The following is a 16,022-nucleotide window of genomic DNA, read 5'->3' as shown; positions in this document are numbered from 1 at the left end:
GGCTGAGGCTAACATGGAGCGTAATCAATGAACCTATCCTCATAAGATAAGATAAGATAAGATGCAAAATACAGTATACATAATACATTAGGGCTGTAACGATACACGTATCAAAGCTGAAATCGCGACACTCAGATCCACGAACCTGTCTCGCGCCACGAGAAGGCAGAATCGCGACACAACTTCCGGTCCAGATCAGCACTATGAGCTGTAAGTAACACCACATTAACACCGCAGCGGTCGTTCGCTAATTCTCCGCCGTTGTTCGTTCACACGGAGCGAAGCACCGCTGGAGTAAAGACGAACCGCTGTGTAATTCACAGAAAGCAGCGCAAAGACCCGTCCCGGTACACGTCATGATGATGATGTGTGTGCGTTTTCAAGGGGTTTCCCTGGAGTCTCCCTGTCAACGGACGGAGGCTAAAGTTCACTGAAGTCTCGGTGCGGAGGGCTGACCGTCGCGGAGATTTTTTTTCATCATAAACACTCGGTGAGTTAAAGTTTTTTTTGCCGATGACAGACGCTGTTTATCGGGCAGAAATGTGAGGAGGAGTCGGTAGGACGAGCGGGAGGAAGGACGCTTCTCCACGTACAGCTGCGGTATTTGTTTCCCCGTTGCCAAAGACCGTTACAGTTACTACTTTACCTTAGTTTGGTTCTGCAACGTTGCTTTGTGGGACATTTCTCTGTAGTAAGTTGAGTGAGGGACCTGTGCAGTTAACAGACCATCAGATAGACACGCCCTCCACGCCAAATCTGCATCTTACATAAATCAAATGTTTAATTTAAAAAAAAAAAATAATATCGAAATTTGTATCGAACCGTGGGTCAAAAATCGTGATACAAACCGAATCGTGAGTTTGGTGTATCGTTACAGCCCTATAATACATACATAATAGACTATGTACACAGTATAAAACAAATTAAAACAGCTAAAAACATAAATGATTATTTTTGCATTTTTATATTTTTGTAATTATTATTTATTTATTTTAAATCAAAAGAAAATTATGAATATATCTAATGTACTTTATTTTGATTTCAATAAAAAAAAAACAGCTAAAAACAGTTAAAGGTATAGTGTCTTTTGGGAGGCAGAGAACCCTGAGAGAATCCCGAGAGAATCCCGAGAGAACCCAGAGAGAACCCTGAGAGAATCCTGAGAGAACCCAGAGAGACCCTGGAGAGAACCCCGAGAGAACCCAGAGAGAACCCAGAGAGAATCCTGAGAGAACCCAGAGAGAATCCTGAGAGAATCCCGAGAGAACCCAGAGAGAACCCAGAGAGAATCCTGAGAGAATCCTGAGAGAATCCCGAGAGAACCCAGAGAGAACCCAGAGAGAACCCAGAGAGAACCCAGAGAGAATCCTGAGAGAATCCTGAGAGAACCCAGAGAGAACCCAGAGAGAATCCTGAGAGAATCCCGAGAGAACCCAGAGAGAATCCTGAGAGAACCCAGAGAGAACCCCGAGAACCCAGAGAGAACCCCAAGAGAACCCCGAGAACCCAGAGAGAACCCCGAGAACCCAGAGAGAACCCCAAGAGAACCCCGAGTGAACCCTGACAGAACCCCGAGTGAACCCACGCCAACATGTAAAAACTTGGGGGGGGGGGGGGGGGGGGGGGGGGGTGTTCACTGTATGCGGTGACCTCTGACCCCCAGCCTGTCTGCGGTCTACAGTGAGGTGCAGTCGTACCGATCATGCTGTTGAGAGACAGATCCTGGATCCTTTTCTGGCTCGGACCCGTCGGAGCTCCGCAGAACGACGCGGGGGTGTAGAGCGGCGAGAGACCAGAGCTGACAGAGAGGGGAGGACAGATTATTAATTAAAAACATTTTCAAAGCGTGGCAGATGGTCGTTATTAAAAAAAAAAGAGTGAATGGAGGGTGATGAATGATACGCCTTTTAATAAATGACTGAACCGGAGGGAAACGGCAGCGTTCGTCTAGCGATTCCTCGTATTGATAAGAGGCCGCGTAATTAAAAAACACAAGTGAAATATTCCACTCTCATATCTCTTATTGTTTTATCTCGACATGCTATAGGCCCACCACGACAACACCACCTCACAGACAGAATGGACCAGGACTCAATGTCCGTCTATCTGTCTTTACAGGAACATGAATATTTAAACAATAAGGCATTATCGATTTAGGGCAGCTTCACTTCAACAGTCCTGAAATAGAACGCCCATCCGTCTGGAACTTCAAACGCAACTATAATAAGATCATTCATCATCACAAAGGGAAAAAAAAACTAAACAAAAGCATGTCATCCCTCATCATTCCTCTGGTTTTTTTCCCAAAATACATTTTGGGGTTTTTTAGGTTGCTGACAGGCAGACGTAACGTCTCACTGTCTCACACAGGAAGCCGACTTCAGAGGGAAATCAAAAACCGTCTCCTCGACGGCAGGAAGGCTGTGCTTCATCAAAGGGGAAGAGGAGGGCTCATCAATGATAGACTCTGCACCCCCCCACCCACCTCCACCTGCACCCATCACCGAGGAGACTACAATTAACCTGGAGGATTGTGTTCTTTAAAGTCACTTTACAAAGTATTTAAACGTTTAACCTCTTCCTGCCGTTTCTGTTGCGTAACTTTGCAGAATGATTTTATGCATGTGTGTGTGTGTGTGTGTGTATATACAGTATATGTGTGTGTGTGTGTGTGTGTGTGTGTATATACAGTATATGTGTGTGTGTGTGTGTATATATACAGTATATGTGTGTGTGTGTGTGTGTGTATATACAGTATATGTGTGTGTGTGTGTGTATATATACAGTATATGTGTGTGTGTGTGTGTGTGTACCTCGTATTGGCAGCCTTGCCGGTGTGAGCTTTGAGCTCCCACAGCATGGCTCTGCCGTCGCTGACCATTAGGGCGGCGCTGTTTTCGTTGACGGGGCAGATGACCATACGATAAGGCCGGACGGTCTTGGTGACTCTGATGGCGTCGCACTGAGAACGCAGGTCATACATGAGCTCGTAGACGTTCTGCTCGGGGTCTGGGGGGGGAGATGGGAGATAAAAAGGTCAGGAGGAGAGATAAATTTAAATATGATGATGGAATCAGAGCAAAATCGGTGGACACGTATCGAAGGGGACAGATGTGAGAAAAAGGGGAGAAAATATGGAAGAAGACATTGAGAGGATGTTAATAATAAAAGGCAAAAGAAGCAGAAAGAAGAGGGGAAGTAGATAAGTGTGATTGAGAGGAAAGAAGAGGAGCAGAGAGCAGAGATATGAATGATTTAAAGAGAGGAGAATAAAAAAAGAAGACACGAGGAAATAAGGGAATAAATGACTCGGAAGGAAATGATAGGGAGAGAAATGAGTAGCATGGAGGAGGTGTAAGTCAGGGAGGGAGGGAGATTCAGGATCTATGGACTCCCTTTGGCCGACACGAAACCAAAGATGAATGAGACAGTAAGGGAGTTAATGCACCGGAGCAGAGAGAGAGCGGTTACAGGCTTGGACCGCAGCGCAGCTGAACGGATGATGAGACTGTGTGTGTGTGTGTGTGTGTGTGTGTGTGTATGCGTTACCTGCTGCTTCCTCTGGGGTGCCGGTGGAGCGACACACTCGGAGGGTGATGCAGCCGTTCTCGTGGAGACAGTAGAAGGCGTCGCGCTGAGCGCAGGGAATCACCTGAACACAGAGAGAGAGAGGCAACATGGCTGCAGACTTAGTGTTGAACTGTTATTACTATTGTTATCACTGTTTGATTCATCGGAATACAAATGTTAAATCAATGTTAAAAAAAAAGTCAGAAAATTTTCATCAAAATGTTAAATTGCTAGCCGAGAGAGGGGGGCAATATTCAGAGAAAAAAGGCAAAAATGTGCGAGTTTTTATTACGATGCTAACATGTTACTTAACTTCTAGAATGTACGCATTTATTTATCTAATTAATCCATCACAACGTGTGACAACGCCTCGTTAAGCTCCTTAGGGTGATGATGCTCATGCCAAATTGTCTTATTGGTATATATTGCAGTTGAGTGAAGATGCTAGCGGCAGCTTTCACTTGTTGTCATAGCAACGGCAAACGTCTGGTCAAGCAACGTGTTGACTTCCTCTATGACCGCTATAATAAAAAGACAAAGAGATCCGACTCCCGATAAGAAAATAAGAAATGCTCCAGTTGGAGACGCTGCAAAGCGAGGAAAGTCTGGCGATTTAGCTGGAAAAGTTTTAAAATCAATTAACCTTAAAATTATTTTCCGTCAATTCAGTAACTGATGAAGCGTTTTAGCTCTAGATAGAGTGAAACAAGCAGGAGGCTTCCGTTTTGAGTGGCTGGTGAATTTCAAACAGGAATATATTATGTGTTAAATATGGAGTTTTCCTCCCATTCATCATGTGAGCATCGTGTTTAAAGCCGGACCTCGCCACGTGGACCGCATCAGGTTTTGGGCTGCAGACTGTGCGAGCTGATTAATGAGGCCACTTGTGGACGCCAGATCTGACAGCGTGCTCGGCGTAGATGTGTCTATAACGTGGCCGTCTTGGCTCTCGGAGCTTCCAGACTCCGGCCTGGACTTTTTTTTTTTTTGTTGCAGAAGCCGTGTCATCACTCATGCAAATTGGCTGCATGGCAAGCACTTTATAACACTTAAAGAGAAAGGGAGGCGGAGGCCGAGGAGGCTGAGTAATACCCCTCCACTCCTGCTCTGTGACTCCGGGACAGACTCTTTGACTACAAAAGGCTTTGTGCTGCTTAACCGTGGATACATTCATTAAACCGGGATCACTGACAGGGCCGAAAATAAGTATGATTTATGGAGGCGCGATAAAATAAATATAGAACAGAACTTCCTCTCGCATAGAAAAATGTCAACTGTCTGTTGTGATAAACTGAGGAGCGGTAAACTGGTCCATGCATGAGGCACAACGTTCAAGGTTATACATAAAAAAGGGCCATATCATGGTTGACAAAGAGAAGAACCACCACAGGTGATTTTCACAGAGTTGGGAGTGAAAGCAGAGCATTTACCGGCTCTGCAGCCGTGACAAATCCTCTATCCGTTACCCCCCGCAGCATTCATCTACTTCCAATTAGAAACCCCGACACCAGAAGAAAGGAATTGGCACCTAAAGGTCACACAGGATGTGTTGGGGGGGGGATGCCGAACGTGACAATCGGGAATCAGACAGCATGTGACGTTCTTCGCTGCAGCTAAAGGACTGCAAGTCCTCAGACCTTGATGAGGTTGAGCACCGAGAGGGGAGGAAGGGAAAGCAGAGCGCTTTATCATTCACGGCGGGGGAAATTGACTCGCCTGAAGAGTCATCCATAAAAAAGAAAAAAAGACAGGTTTTGGTAAAGTCTTTGGAGTATTGCAATAAAAGAGAAATTGTGTGCCGGGTTTATTTGAGGGGAGGAGGAGACGGCGATGTCGGCGGTACAGCCGTCCTGTTGTTTATCTCAAACCAAACCGACTAAGACGTCACCCGTGGGTGCAAAGCTCCCTCAAAGCACACCTGTTTAGACCGGCCTATCCCACCTAACTCCACTTTGTTATCAAACTATGTATGTAAAATAAATACATGATAATACGTTATTATAATACTAAAATAAATAATAATAACTAATGATAAATAATACATAAGTATATAAAATTAATAAATAAATACATTATTATAATACAAAAATAAATAACAAAAATAATGATAATAAATAATGATAATAAATAAAACATAAGTATATAAATAAATAATACATTATTATAATACAAAAATAAATAACAAAAATAATGATAATAAATAAAACATAAGTATATAAATAAATAAATAAATAATACATTATTATAATACTAAAATAAATAATTAAAATACACAAGTATTTAAATAAATCATAATAAATATTTATTTATTTATATATTGTATATGTATTTGTTTATTTATATTCTAAATATTTTTTTGTTTAATTTAATTTGATCCATTATTTTTTCATTGTTTGTTTGTTTTAACTGCATTTAGCCGTTTTAAACTGTAAGATGGCCTTGAGTGATCAGAAAGGCGCCCTTAAATAATGCATTATTATTATTATTATACATTTTTCCAAGGTGTTACAGAGTGGAACTTCCAAACACACAGCAGGAAAATATTCCAACCAAGAAAGAAGGACCCAGAGATCAGCTTGGATAAATTAGCCACCGTCTTTCCAGCCAACAGAAAAAGTTTGCGACCTCCACACACTTTGACTGTGCCTCACCTGAAGGAAGGGCACGCCGGAGCGCTCGATGGCCACCACGCCCACCGTCTGGCTGAGCTCCAGGTCCAGGACCAGAATCTCTCTGGGATAAAGCAGCAGCATGTGGTTCCTCTTGGACGGCAGGTAGGACAGCTGCAGGCAGTCGTTCAGCGTCACCGCCTCGGCGCTGCGCAGCAGAGAGGAAAGTCATTTCAGGGTCGGAGGTTATTTTAACTAGCGAAGGGGAAGCGTGATACATTAATGCACTCGTTTTAAACTCAACATACTGCACACAACACGTGTTTGGAGGGGGCGCATAAAGACAGAATGAAGGTCTGGATAACCGGATTATTCAGACTCAAACTTATAATGAGACTCAACACACTCTCGTGAAATATGCAAATACACCAATGTGATGATGGATGAGGAAGTCTTGAAACAAGCTTAATAAAAAAAAACTCATTCCTTGGATCAACTCTTATCTTTATTCATGTCTTCCCATATAGAAGAAGGCTGAATTATTTTGTTATTATGTTGTGGCCTTTGAGTCTCAGGCAGACGAGGGAGAACTCGAAGGTGAACTAATGACGGGAGGCTGATGAATTAAGCCGGTATCGGATGAATCGATTTGATTATTATTTTGCAGGTCTTCAAAACGTTAAACAATAAAGATTAATTGCAAACACAATCATCCTCGTCAGCAGCCAGATTCAATCCCCTCCACACGACGACAACGAAGACACAAATACTACAGCTCCATCGAGAGGGAAGGGAGGGGGGCTTATATCTCACAGACTTTATGAGCAGGTCCAAGGCCATAACTCATCCCTACAGCTTCATTCCTCCAAGTCACCTCCAAGATCAGATTTTTAAAAGAGACAAACTTCATAACACTATAGAGATTATTATCAGCTCAGGGGAAACATATAAAGAAAACAGCCCCAACAGTGGAACCTTCAGGAGTCTCCGAGCTACACCACCACCGATGTCACCAGTTTATTGAAGTCGGGCGAAGAAGAAGTGTGTGAACATCAGAACGAAGCACAGAAAGAGACTTCTGTGCTTTAAACTTCTGTTTTAAAAAAGAAAAAGCGACACAGCTTCAGAGAGAAAGAGGAAAAACAGAAAGAAGAAAACGTCCCGTTCCCCCGAACGCCTCACAGAAATATTCAGCTGTACAATTACCAAAAACATCACACGCTCCTCACATCCCAGACTCTCTCTCTGTGCTGTGAATAAGCCATGAAGGTTGCAGCAGGATTATCATACATTGCCACATGCAAACACAAACAAAGTGTGGGTTGTGCAAGGTGTTTATGTGTGTGCGTGTGTGTGTGTGGTTTCAGAAGATCTCCCAGATCTCTCCACTGTTTAATCTTGTTGAATCAACACAAAAAGACCCAGAGGACATTCAATTCAACTCCAGTGTTTATACGTGGTGGAGCGACTTCAGCCTGAACGTGTGATGTGGAGATGATACAGAATGAACTTGGTGGAGGCCAGATGGAGGACCTGCACTACGAGCCTGTTTGCATCATCACATTGTACAGCTGAGGAGACCATCAGCAGCTGGAAACGGCAGCGGGGACTAAGCATGGGACCATATGGAAAAATATCCCGGCTTTTATCCCGACATTATTACAATTCACGAATCACGATATTATCCCGATAATTAGAGTTGTTCCGATTCGGAACAACCGATACTGCCGAAAATGCTGGCATCGGTGAGTACTAGAGTCCAGGCACCGATCCGATACCACTTCATTTATTAGAAATAGGAATTGATTTAGTGGTTAGCTCCGTTAGCTTTGACACAGTTCTTCTTCACCACTCTTTTAATTACTCTACTGTTATAGTGAGCAGAAAGGATGATATTATACTATTTTATTATACTTAAATCACCATCATCATCGGATTATTGATTTTAAATGTACACGTGTGTCCACGTGTGTTTGCGTATCAACCAGCAGGTAGCCAACATGACATATGGATTTGTTGGGGAAGCGACGCCCCTCATCCATCAAGCACAGGCAGATGGAAGAGAGCGATACTGTAACACTCAACATGATAAACACCCAAAGCAACAGCCAGACTGATGGAATACTTTCCAGAGCAATAACACAGCACGACAGAGGTGAGGGAAGAAGGTCTGAAACGGACACGGCGACAGAATGACGGAGGGAATAAAGACAAGTGAGATGAATGCAGTTTGTTATCAGAGCCGGATGAGTCGGTGGACGGACGAGGCCGGGGCGCTGCTGCTATAAATAAAAGTTCTGTTCTACACTCACAACCGCTCAGGCAGGAAGCTGCCAGAACATCAAAGGAGCCTTTGGTCCCTGATCCGCCTCGCCTTTTTTTTTTTTTTTTTTTTAAACTAATGTCTCACAGCATTTTCACAAGTTTGTCACCTAATGGCAAAAAAAGAATGAGGTTAGTCATTACTCCTACTATTTAAAAAGACGTGGAGGCGTAATAAATCTGTCAAACAGATTTACCAGAGCTTACGCTTAATTGATACGACAGTTTAAACCCCCCTTTTTAACCCCTTCAACCCGACTGATCTGCAATCTTGATGGTTGACAGTCGACAACAAACAAATGAGCTCAGGCACGAAAAAAACACAATCAAACTAAAAAAATCCAGACGGGCTGACTCAACTTGTTGAGTTCATATCTTTGGGATAGAAACTTTGAGCAGATTTTAAAAAATTGCAACTGACGTGGGCTTTTCGTTGGTGATGAGCACTTTGACCTTGTTGAGGGCCTTCTTGGCGCCGGTTGGGACCGGGGCGGCGGTGGGGGCGGGCTTAGTGTGGGCGGGGCTTGCATGGGGGCTAGCGATGTAGACCTTCTTGCCAGCGCTGCCCGGTGGTTTGGAGTGGGAAAAGTCTGTGATGAAGACTATTCCTTCACTGGTCAGCACTGCCAAGAAAAAAAAACACTATAAAGATATTTTCCCTTCTATATTTTCCCATAAAAGCTCAATAAAAGAGAATAAAGAATAGAAAAGTAGGACGGTATGATGTTCACCTACATGCCATGTTGGAGGAGTCAAAGGGATCAAAGGAAAAGGAGAGGATGTTTTCGGCGTAGCTCTTCTTCCACAGCTTGGTGCCCGTGTCTCCGTTCCACAGAACGATGTAGTTGGGAGGGTGGATGGCCAACAGGAGATCCCGAGACGCATCCTGATTCCACAACCACTCCAGGTCTGGCGGAGAAAGAGAGAGTGAGACGGAAGAGGAGTTTAAGAGCGTGGAGGTGTAGGAAACACCGGCAGGAAACACGAAGAATAACAGCGAGAGCATCTTCGTGGAAACAAAGTTCCCTGCAGAGATCTAGGAAGACCTCTCACCCTGGATGGGTTTGGAGTGCTCCTGGATCTCACAGTGGGCGGTGCCGCTGACCACATCCCACACGATGATCTTCCCCGAGGCGTCGCCCGAAGCCAGCCGCAGACAGTAGGGGGAACTCAGGTTGTGGTAGTAGTTCTCCCTGGACCACTTCACCTGCAAGACACAAAACCACACTCAGAGTGGTCTCTATGGAGACATTTCAGGACTTCCACTTCGGCCACAGTGAAACAGAAGATGATGGATTTGATGGTGCAAAGAGCTGCTGGTTAACTGTGGTGTATTAAACCGATGCGACCTAATAAGGACTACAGGAAACACACAGCAGCGTGTGCAGGCGGCTCCACTTACAGACAAATGACTCAAGTTTAAATAATTGATTCTGTATCTGTATTTGTTCCTGAATGGGCATGCGTTTTACTGTGGCTACTTCGTATTTTTCTTCTTTATTTATTTTTTTATTCAGCGAGCTCTCCCGTGTGTCAGGCTGGTGAGCGATTGTCCCCCGGCCGCCGCCGCCGCCGCCGCGGTGCTTTACAAGATTAAAGTGTGCTTCGGAGGGAAGATTGAGAGCCTTGGATTGAGCCCAGACACTGATAATCAGCGTCAAATGTATTGCCCATTATTTACCCCTTCTACAAAAGCACACAAACATCACACATTCAGACGCATATATAACACACACACACACACACACACACACACACACACACACACACACACTAAATAGTTACTATCTGTCAATACAGAAGCCACCTTTATAAGCGGTGCTAGTGTCAGCTTACACAGCGAAGCAGAGCTAAACGTGTCTGCCGGAGAGGCTCCAGGTTACACAATGCTAATACTAATAGTGAGCGATGGAAAATATATGGGTAAAAACTCAAATAGCAACAGAAACAAGTGTCTGAAAACATAATATCTTCATCCAACGTGTTCTTTTCCATCAGTCCAAATATCCACAATAATGTCAAATCTGTTTTCATATACGACTTAACTTATTGACAGATCTCAAAGTCTACTTTGGAGCAGAGCTGCACTATTAGTGAATTAATAAATAAAGCATTAGCAGGTTTTTGACATTTTGAATTTGGAAAATAACCAACAAATGAATCCAAAATGGAAACAATGGTCGGTCGCAGCCCCACCGTGAAGATAGATGTAAACAGATCGGATGTAAGACGGGTAACTCACCTTGACCACGTTGGCTTTGTGCCTCTCCAACACCTGGATGGTCTGAGACGTCTTGGGGTCGATGATGAGGATGCTGGAGTGACATCCCTGAGCGATCAGCCCCTGCCAGCCCCTGCAGGGGGGGGAGTTACAGATAAAGAGGGAAGTGAATGATGAGGAGTGGGAGCAGAAAGTTCTTTCCACTACAGAATAAAAAGAGATTTCAGCCTTCCCTGTGCCTGAAGGGGAAATCTGTCTTGCAGTCAGCTTAATCATAGAACACATAAAGACGTAAGCACACAGACCCGAGTCGAAATAAAAAAAAAACTCCAGCCTCTGCGGATCAATCCCAAAATATCAATATTTACGATCTATTTGTTTCCTATTCCAGGATGGATTTCATATTTAAATATCAATATCTCAACTGAGTAATTTGCTCTTTACTGGAACAAAGACTGATTGCTACATCGACTACAAAAAAACACCCTTTTTTTTCCTTACGTGGTTAAAGATATTTTTTATTTCCCTTCTCTGAATACAGGATCAGAATAAGAAAAACGACTCATCCCCCACAGGGAAATTGCTTTGTAACAAAAATACAATACATAAACATCTATGTGGGTTTTACTTGGCATCTCATCAGAGAGGAAATAACTGGTGTTGCACATCACTAATTGCGAGCATTTTAACAGTTTTGTGACCCGAGAAGAATTTTACAGCTCGTCAGACATGACCCTTAAATCTCCATCCGGAGATCAGGAGCGCAAATTCTCTCCACAAAGAGAAAGAGTTGTGCACGAAAACCACGTAAAGCGAGCTCCAAAACATTTTACTTTACGAGCCAACATCAGTCTATTCCACGTCTAGATGCACCTTCGTCTTTCAAACATCTGCATGCACATGTGGCTGCAACATCTGCAGAGAAATCACAGCTAGATCAACTAAAGCAGGTTGTTTCATGCACACAGACTTTCTATTGATGAAGCTCACAGCTGGAAGAAGGGTGTGACTTTAAACCAAAGTAGGAAAGAAAAACAGAGAGAACTACCTTATTATTCACATGCATGTGTGAGATGAAATAATAATATGATTAATTCATCATAAATGATTAACACAGTACAGGATACGGAATAATACAAACTGGGTGACGTAATAAATGAAGTCACGCTGCTGTCACGCTCCCTGCTGGATTTCTGTTAAAGGTTAAACAAACGGGCCCAGCAAACTGTCACATCACTTCACGTCACAAGATACCCGGATGTTAGCGTTTCTCTTGCTTTGTTGATGAAAAAATACATTATCAGAAAAACAGTAATGTAAAGGAGCATTACACTGACACACAGAGTTCGTTAAAAGCTGATGTCGTCATCAGTCTCGAGTCTTGATTTAAAAAAGGAGAGCGGCTAACGATGCTAACGGCGGCGGTAGCGCTACTCACCAATCTACGGCGGTTTTATTCTGTAAGTTGAGAGTGCCAGTCAACGTCCGGGCCGCGAGTTTGATGTTGACGGTGTACGGAATCATCCTGGCTGAGCAGTGTTCCCGCTACATTCACATTTGTTGAGCAAAAAGCCGCTACAGACGTTTAGCTTCGGCGGCTCGCCTTCTGTTTTCAGATTTCTAACAGGAAGTAAAAGTGTGTTCCTAAATGGAACGCCGTGTGGGAACCAAATTCCTCCCGACGCAACTTTTGTTCCGCCGCGGTCATCCTCACGTTCATCAGCGCGGAACCGAGACGTTATTTAAATTAATAACTTGTCTAAAAATGTAAAATGTTTTTCATTGAGGGCGGAACCATCAGGGCAGAACCAAAACCGTATTTAAATGAATAAATTGTCTAAAACTGTAAAATGTTTTTAATTGAGAAAACAACAACAAAACAAAAAAAAAACATTTTTGTGAATACAAACTTGTGAAAGAGTGGAGAAATGTTATGGTTTCATCTCTTACCATTATTTTATTATTTATGTTTTTATTTAGTTCACTTAAAGTTGCTTGTCACTGATTAATTTATAATATAACAATAAGTACTTTCCTTATTTTTCAAATATTGTACAAGCCATTTTATTCTAAAAGAACAGTTCGATAACTTAAAATCTGGGACCTCAAAACCCCATTTTCTTTTTTCAAATAGTGGTGTTCATCCCATCATTAGACATTGCATAATTGCTTGTTTTTTATTTATTTATTTATTATAACTTTTATTTATCAAGTGCAAGACTCAGACACAAAGTGTATACAGGGATACAATGTCTTTTCTTTTTCTTTTTTGAACTTATACGAACATAAATGAACACCCCCCACCCCTCCCATTGCATAATTGCTTGTTAAATGTTTAAAAACATCTACCAACTGTTCCAGCAATTAAGCTGTCATTAGCTGTGTGATTGCCAGCAGACACTGAGGATCTTATGTATAAGAGAGTGAAACACTAGGGAGAGCCCACATGTGGATCAGAGGGCGTTTGCTGCTCGGAGCAGTGACCCCCCCCCCCCCCCCCCCCCCGCATGTTGGTGACATCATATCCTAACCCGATGGGCTTGGAAACAACAAGCAAGGGGGGAGCAGCGAGCGGCTTTAGGCCACCACAGCTGTACAAATTAAATATAAAGTACCATAAATAACTGTAAGAAGTTCAAGCTGTCAAACTCCTTCTGCCTTTTGATTCATGGCACTTCCTCCCTGCAGTGATACAAGCTGGTACCCTGGTTGATAAAGTGGAATAATACACAGCCACGACTCCCAGGGACCAACACATGTCCTGGCTCATTAGATGATCATGTGACACATACTCAAACTTATTGGCGCTGTCAACGTTTTTCATGCATAATTCATCATACAACAGCAGAAATAAGCCATTATTTATTTGATATTTATCTGTAACTGATCCAAGGCTTTCAACAATACCCTTTTGTCCCTCGATAATGGCACACTATGACATGTGCTGGTGAATCGAGGCAAAGCTTTCACTGAATGTGAATAAAGTCAAACACGGGAAAGTGCAGAAGAAGAAATAAATCAGACAACTCCCTGTTATAGTTTACTTAAGGGTTTTCCATTAAGTGGTTGATAGCAGCATTTGATTGATTTCCATGAAACCTAAAGAAGGCATTTATGATAGATATCTCTTCTTTTTTTTCCTGCAGCGACTTTGATTTATTGATCCAGGACCATTTTCTACGGCACTAACAATGGAGCACATCAACTCAAAAGCTTTTAGAATCAGAAAGTGTTCTTAACAGTTTCGTGGTTCATTGGCCACAAATGCAGCTCTGTTACTGGAGTATAAAAGCATGAAAAAAATGATCCTTTTAGAGTGTTTTCTTCAGGTTTTATGGTTATGGTTATTATATTTGCTCACTTGATTATGTGGTGAAATTCACAATAATGAACTTAAATGTTAAGTTCATCATATTTTCAAATGATTCTCATTCTCTATCTTGTAGTCCAACATGCAGATCCGCATCGGGAAATGCATTCCAATCTTCTAAATTCCCTCCATGGCAGACAAATTAAATGAACATGTTACATGTCTCATTATTGGATTTTTTTTAAACATTCCCCTACATCTCTTTTCTGATTTGCATATTAATTGTCCATCGGTTGACTCAAGATTGCATCTCACATCTCTCAAAATCAGCTTGCAGGTCACGCTTTTCTGCACATTCAATGTACACACAGAGAATCTGTCGCATTCATCACAATTATGGCATGCCTGCCGTTTTTAGGAGCACCACTGAGCTCATCTAGATTCCTAATATAATACTATTTCTCTTTCACGAGCCACATGTCTTTCTTGGGCGGATTATGACTCAATTACATTGTTGATAAATGTGATACAGCATCCTCAAATTTCATCACACAACTTAAAACATACTGTGTTTCATGCATTTTGTCTTCAATTTGTATAAAATAAAGAAGATATTTCATAAAATGTATATATTTAGAAGGATTATATGTACTTTGTATGGCAAGTTATTTAATTCAGTGTGTTTGCACAAGGTTTATAGCCTCATCCTGCAGGCTTATATCATCATACTTGTCTCATTCTCCATCTTCTGTGTCCACAGCTAGCCTGGCTCTATGCAAAGGTACAATAAACCCTCTAAAGCTCATCCATAAATACATCATATTCTGTTCATGTACAAAAACATAAAAACACTGTTGAATTTGGGGTATTTGATTAAATGCAGGTGGCGTGTCTTCTGACAGTCTGGCTGTTTGGTGAATCAACTGCAGCGACTCCGTTCTCGTGTCTCGTTAGAGACTTTCTCCACAGTCACTGAAGCCCAGCGACTCTTAGTTCATGATTGGAAAGAAAGCATTCAGTCAGGCTGTAAAGCCTCACAGGACAGGAATTATACCAAACAGTGAAAGGTGATAAATCAGCCCTTTATTTCTCTCTCTTGTTTTTCTTCCTGAAGCCTTTACATTTCCGTGGCTCTTTTTGCCAAAGGGACCTGAGATGTGTAATGAAGGTTGGGTAATGAAAATCGAGAGCGGGGATAATCACACTTTGGGTCACGTAAAAACCCTATTAGTGCTCTGAGTGCTCGGAGTGCAATTGACTGCTGGCCGTCGCCGGTGTGAAATATCCCCATTATTTCCACGACCCATCTGTACAGCCACCCTGAGCTCAGCTGGAACGTTTTATTGATACACTGCATGCATGTATGCCCTGACAGGAAATAGTATCCTCCTGGATGCCCCTATAGTAGATCAAATATATTAAAATGCCTTGAAGGGCATCCTTCCAGTGGAGAAAACATCAAGAAGTTGTCTGTGATGTCCTTAAATGAAGAAAACTTGATGATGTTACCTCTAGGGTGGCTCTTCCAGTGGGGAAAACATCAAAAAGTTTTCTGGGATACCCTTAAATGGAGAGAACTTGATGATGTTACCTCTAGGGTGCTCTTCCAGTAGGGAAAACATCAAAAAGATTTCTGGGATACCCTTAAATGGAGAAAACTTGATGATGTTACCTCTAGGGTGCTCTTCCAGTGAAGAAAACATCAAGAAGTTGTCTGTGATGTCCTTAAATGGAGAAAACTTGATGATGTTACCTCTAGGGTGCTCTTCCAGTGGGGAAAACATCAAAACGTTTTCTGGGATACCCTTAAATGGAGAAAACTTGATGATGTTACCTCTAGGGTGATCTTCCAGTGGAGAAAACATCATGAAGTTGTCTGGAATGCCCTTGAATGGAGAAAACTTGATGATGTTATCTCTAAGGTGATCTTCCAGTGGAGAAAACATCATGATGTTATCTAGGATGCCCTTCTTTTTTTTTTTAATATATA

At 42.5% G+C, this 16,022-nt stretch overlaps 1 protein-coding gene across 1 annotated transcript in view; it reads right to left on the bottom strand.

Annotated features, from left to right (window-relative positions):
* Nucleotides 1–12,340, bottom strand: part of wdr11 (WD repeat domain 11) — a 48,213-nt gene extending 35,873 nt beyond the window's left edge. Inside the window, exons 1-9 of the mRNA XM_084021222.1 lie at nucleotides 12,161–12,340; nucleotides 10,744–10,855; nucleotides 9,555–9,708; nucleotides 9,237–9,410; nucleotides 8,923–9,124; nucleotides 6,222–6,387; nucleotides 3,550–3,652; nucleotides 2,814–3,009; nucleotides 1,698–1,798 (exon numbers count right to left, since the gene is read on the bottom strand). Of these exons, the coding sequence (XP_083877348.1) occupies nucleotides 1,698–1,798; nucleotides 2,814–3,009; nucleotides 3,550–3,652; nucleotides 6,222–6,387; nucleotides 8,923–9,124; nucleotides 9,237–9,410; nucleotides 9,555–9,708; nucleotides 10,744–10,855; nucleotides 12,161–12,246 (1,294 nt within the window). The 5' untranslated portion in view covers nucleotides 12,247–12,340. The remainder of the gene's footprint in view (nucleotides 1–1,697; nucleotides 1,799–2,813; nucleotides 3,010–3,549; nucleotides 3,653–6,221; nucleotides 6,388–8,922; nucleotides 9,125–9,236; nucleotides 9,411–9,554; nucleotides 9,709–10,743; nucleotides 10,856–12,160) is intronic.
* Between the last annotated feature and the right edge of the window lie 3,682 nt (nucleotides 12,341–16,022).

Source organism: Eutrigla gurnardus (assembly GCF_963514095.1).
Source record: "Eutrigla gurnardus genome assembly, chromosome: 11".
Taxonomy (NCBI): Eukaryota; Metazoa; Chordata; class Actinopteri; order Perciformes; family Triglidae; genus Eutrigla; species Eutrigla gurnardus.
This window is presented reverse-complemented; position numbering and strand designations above follow the sequence as displayed.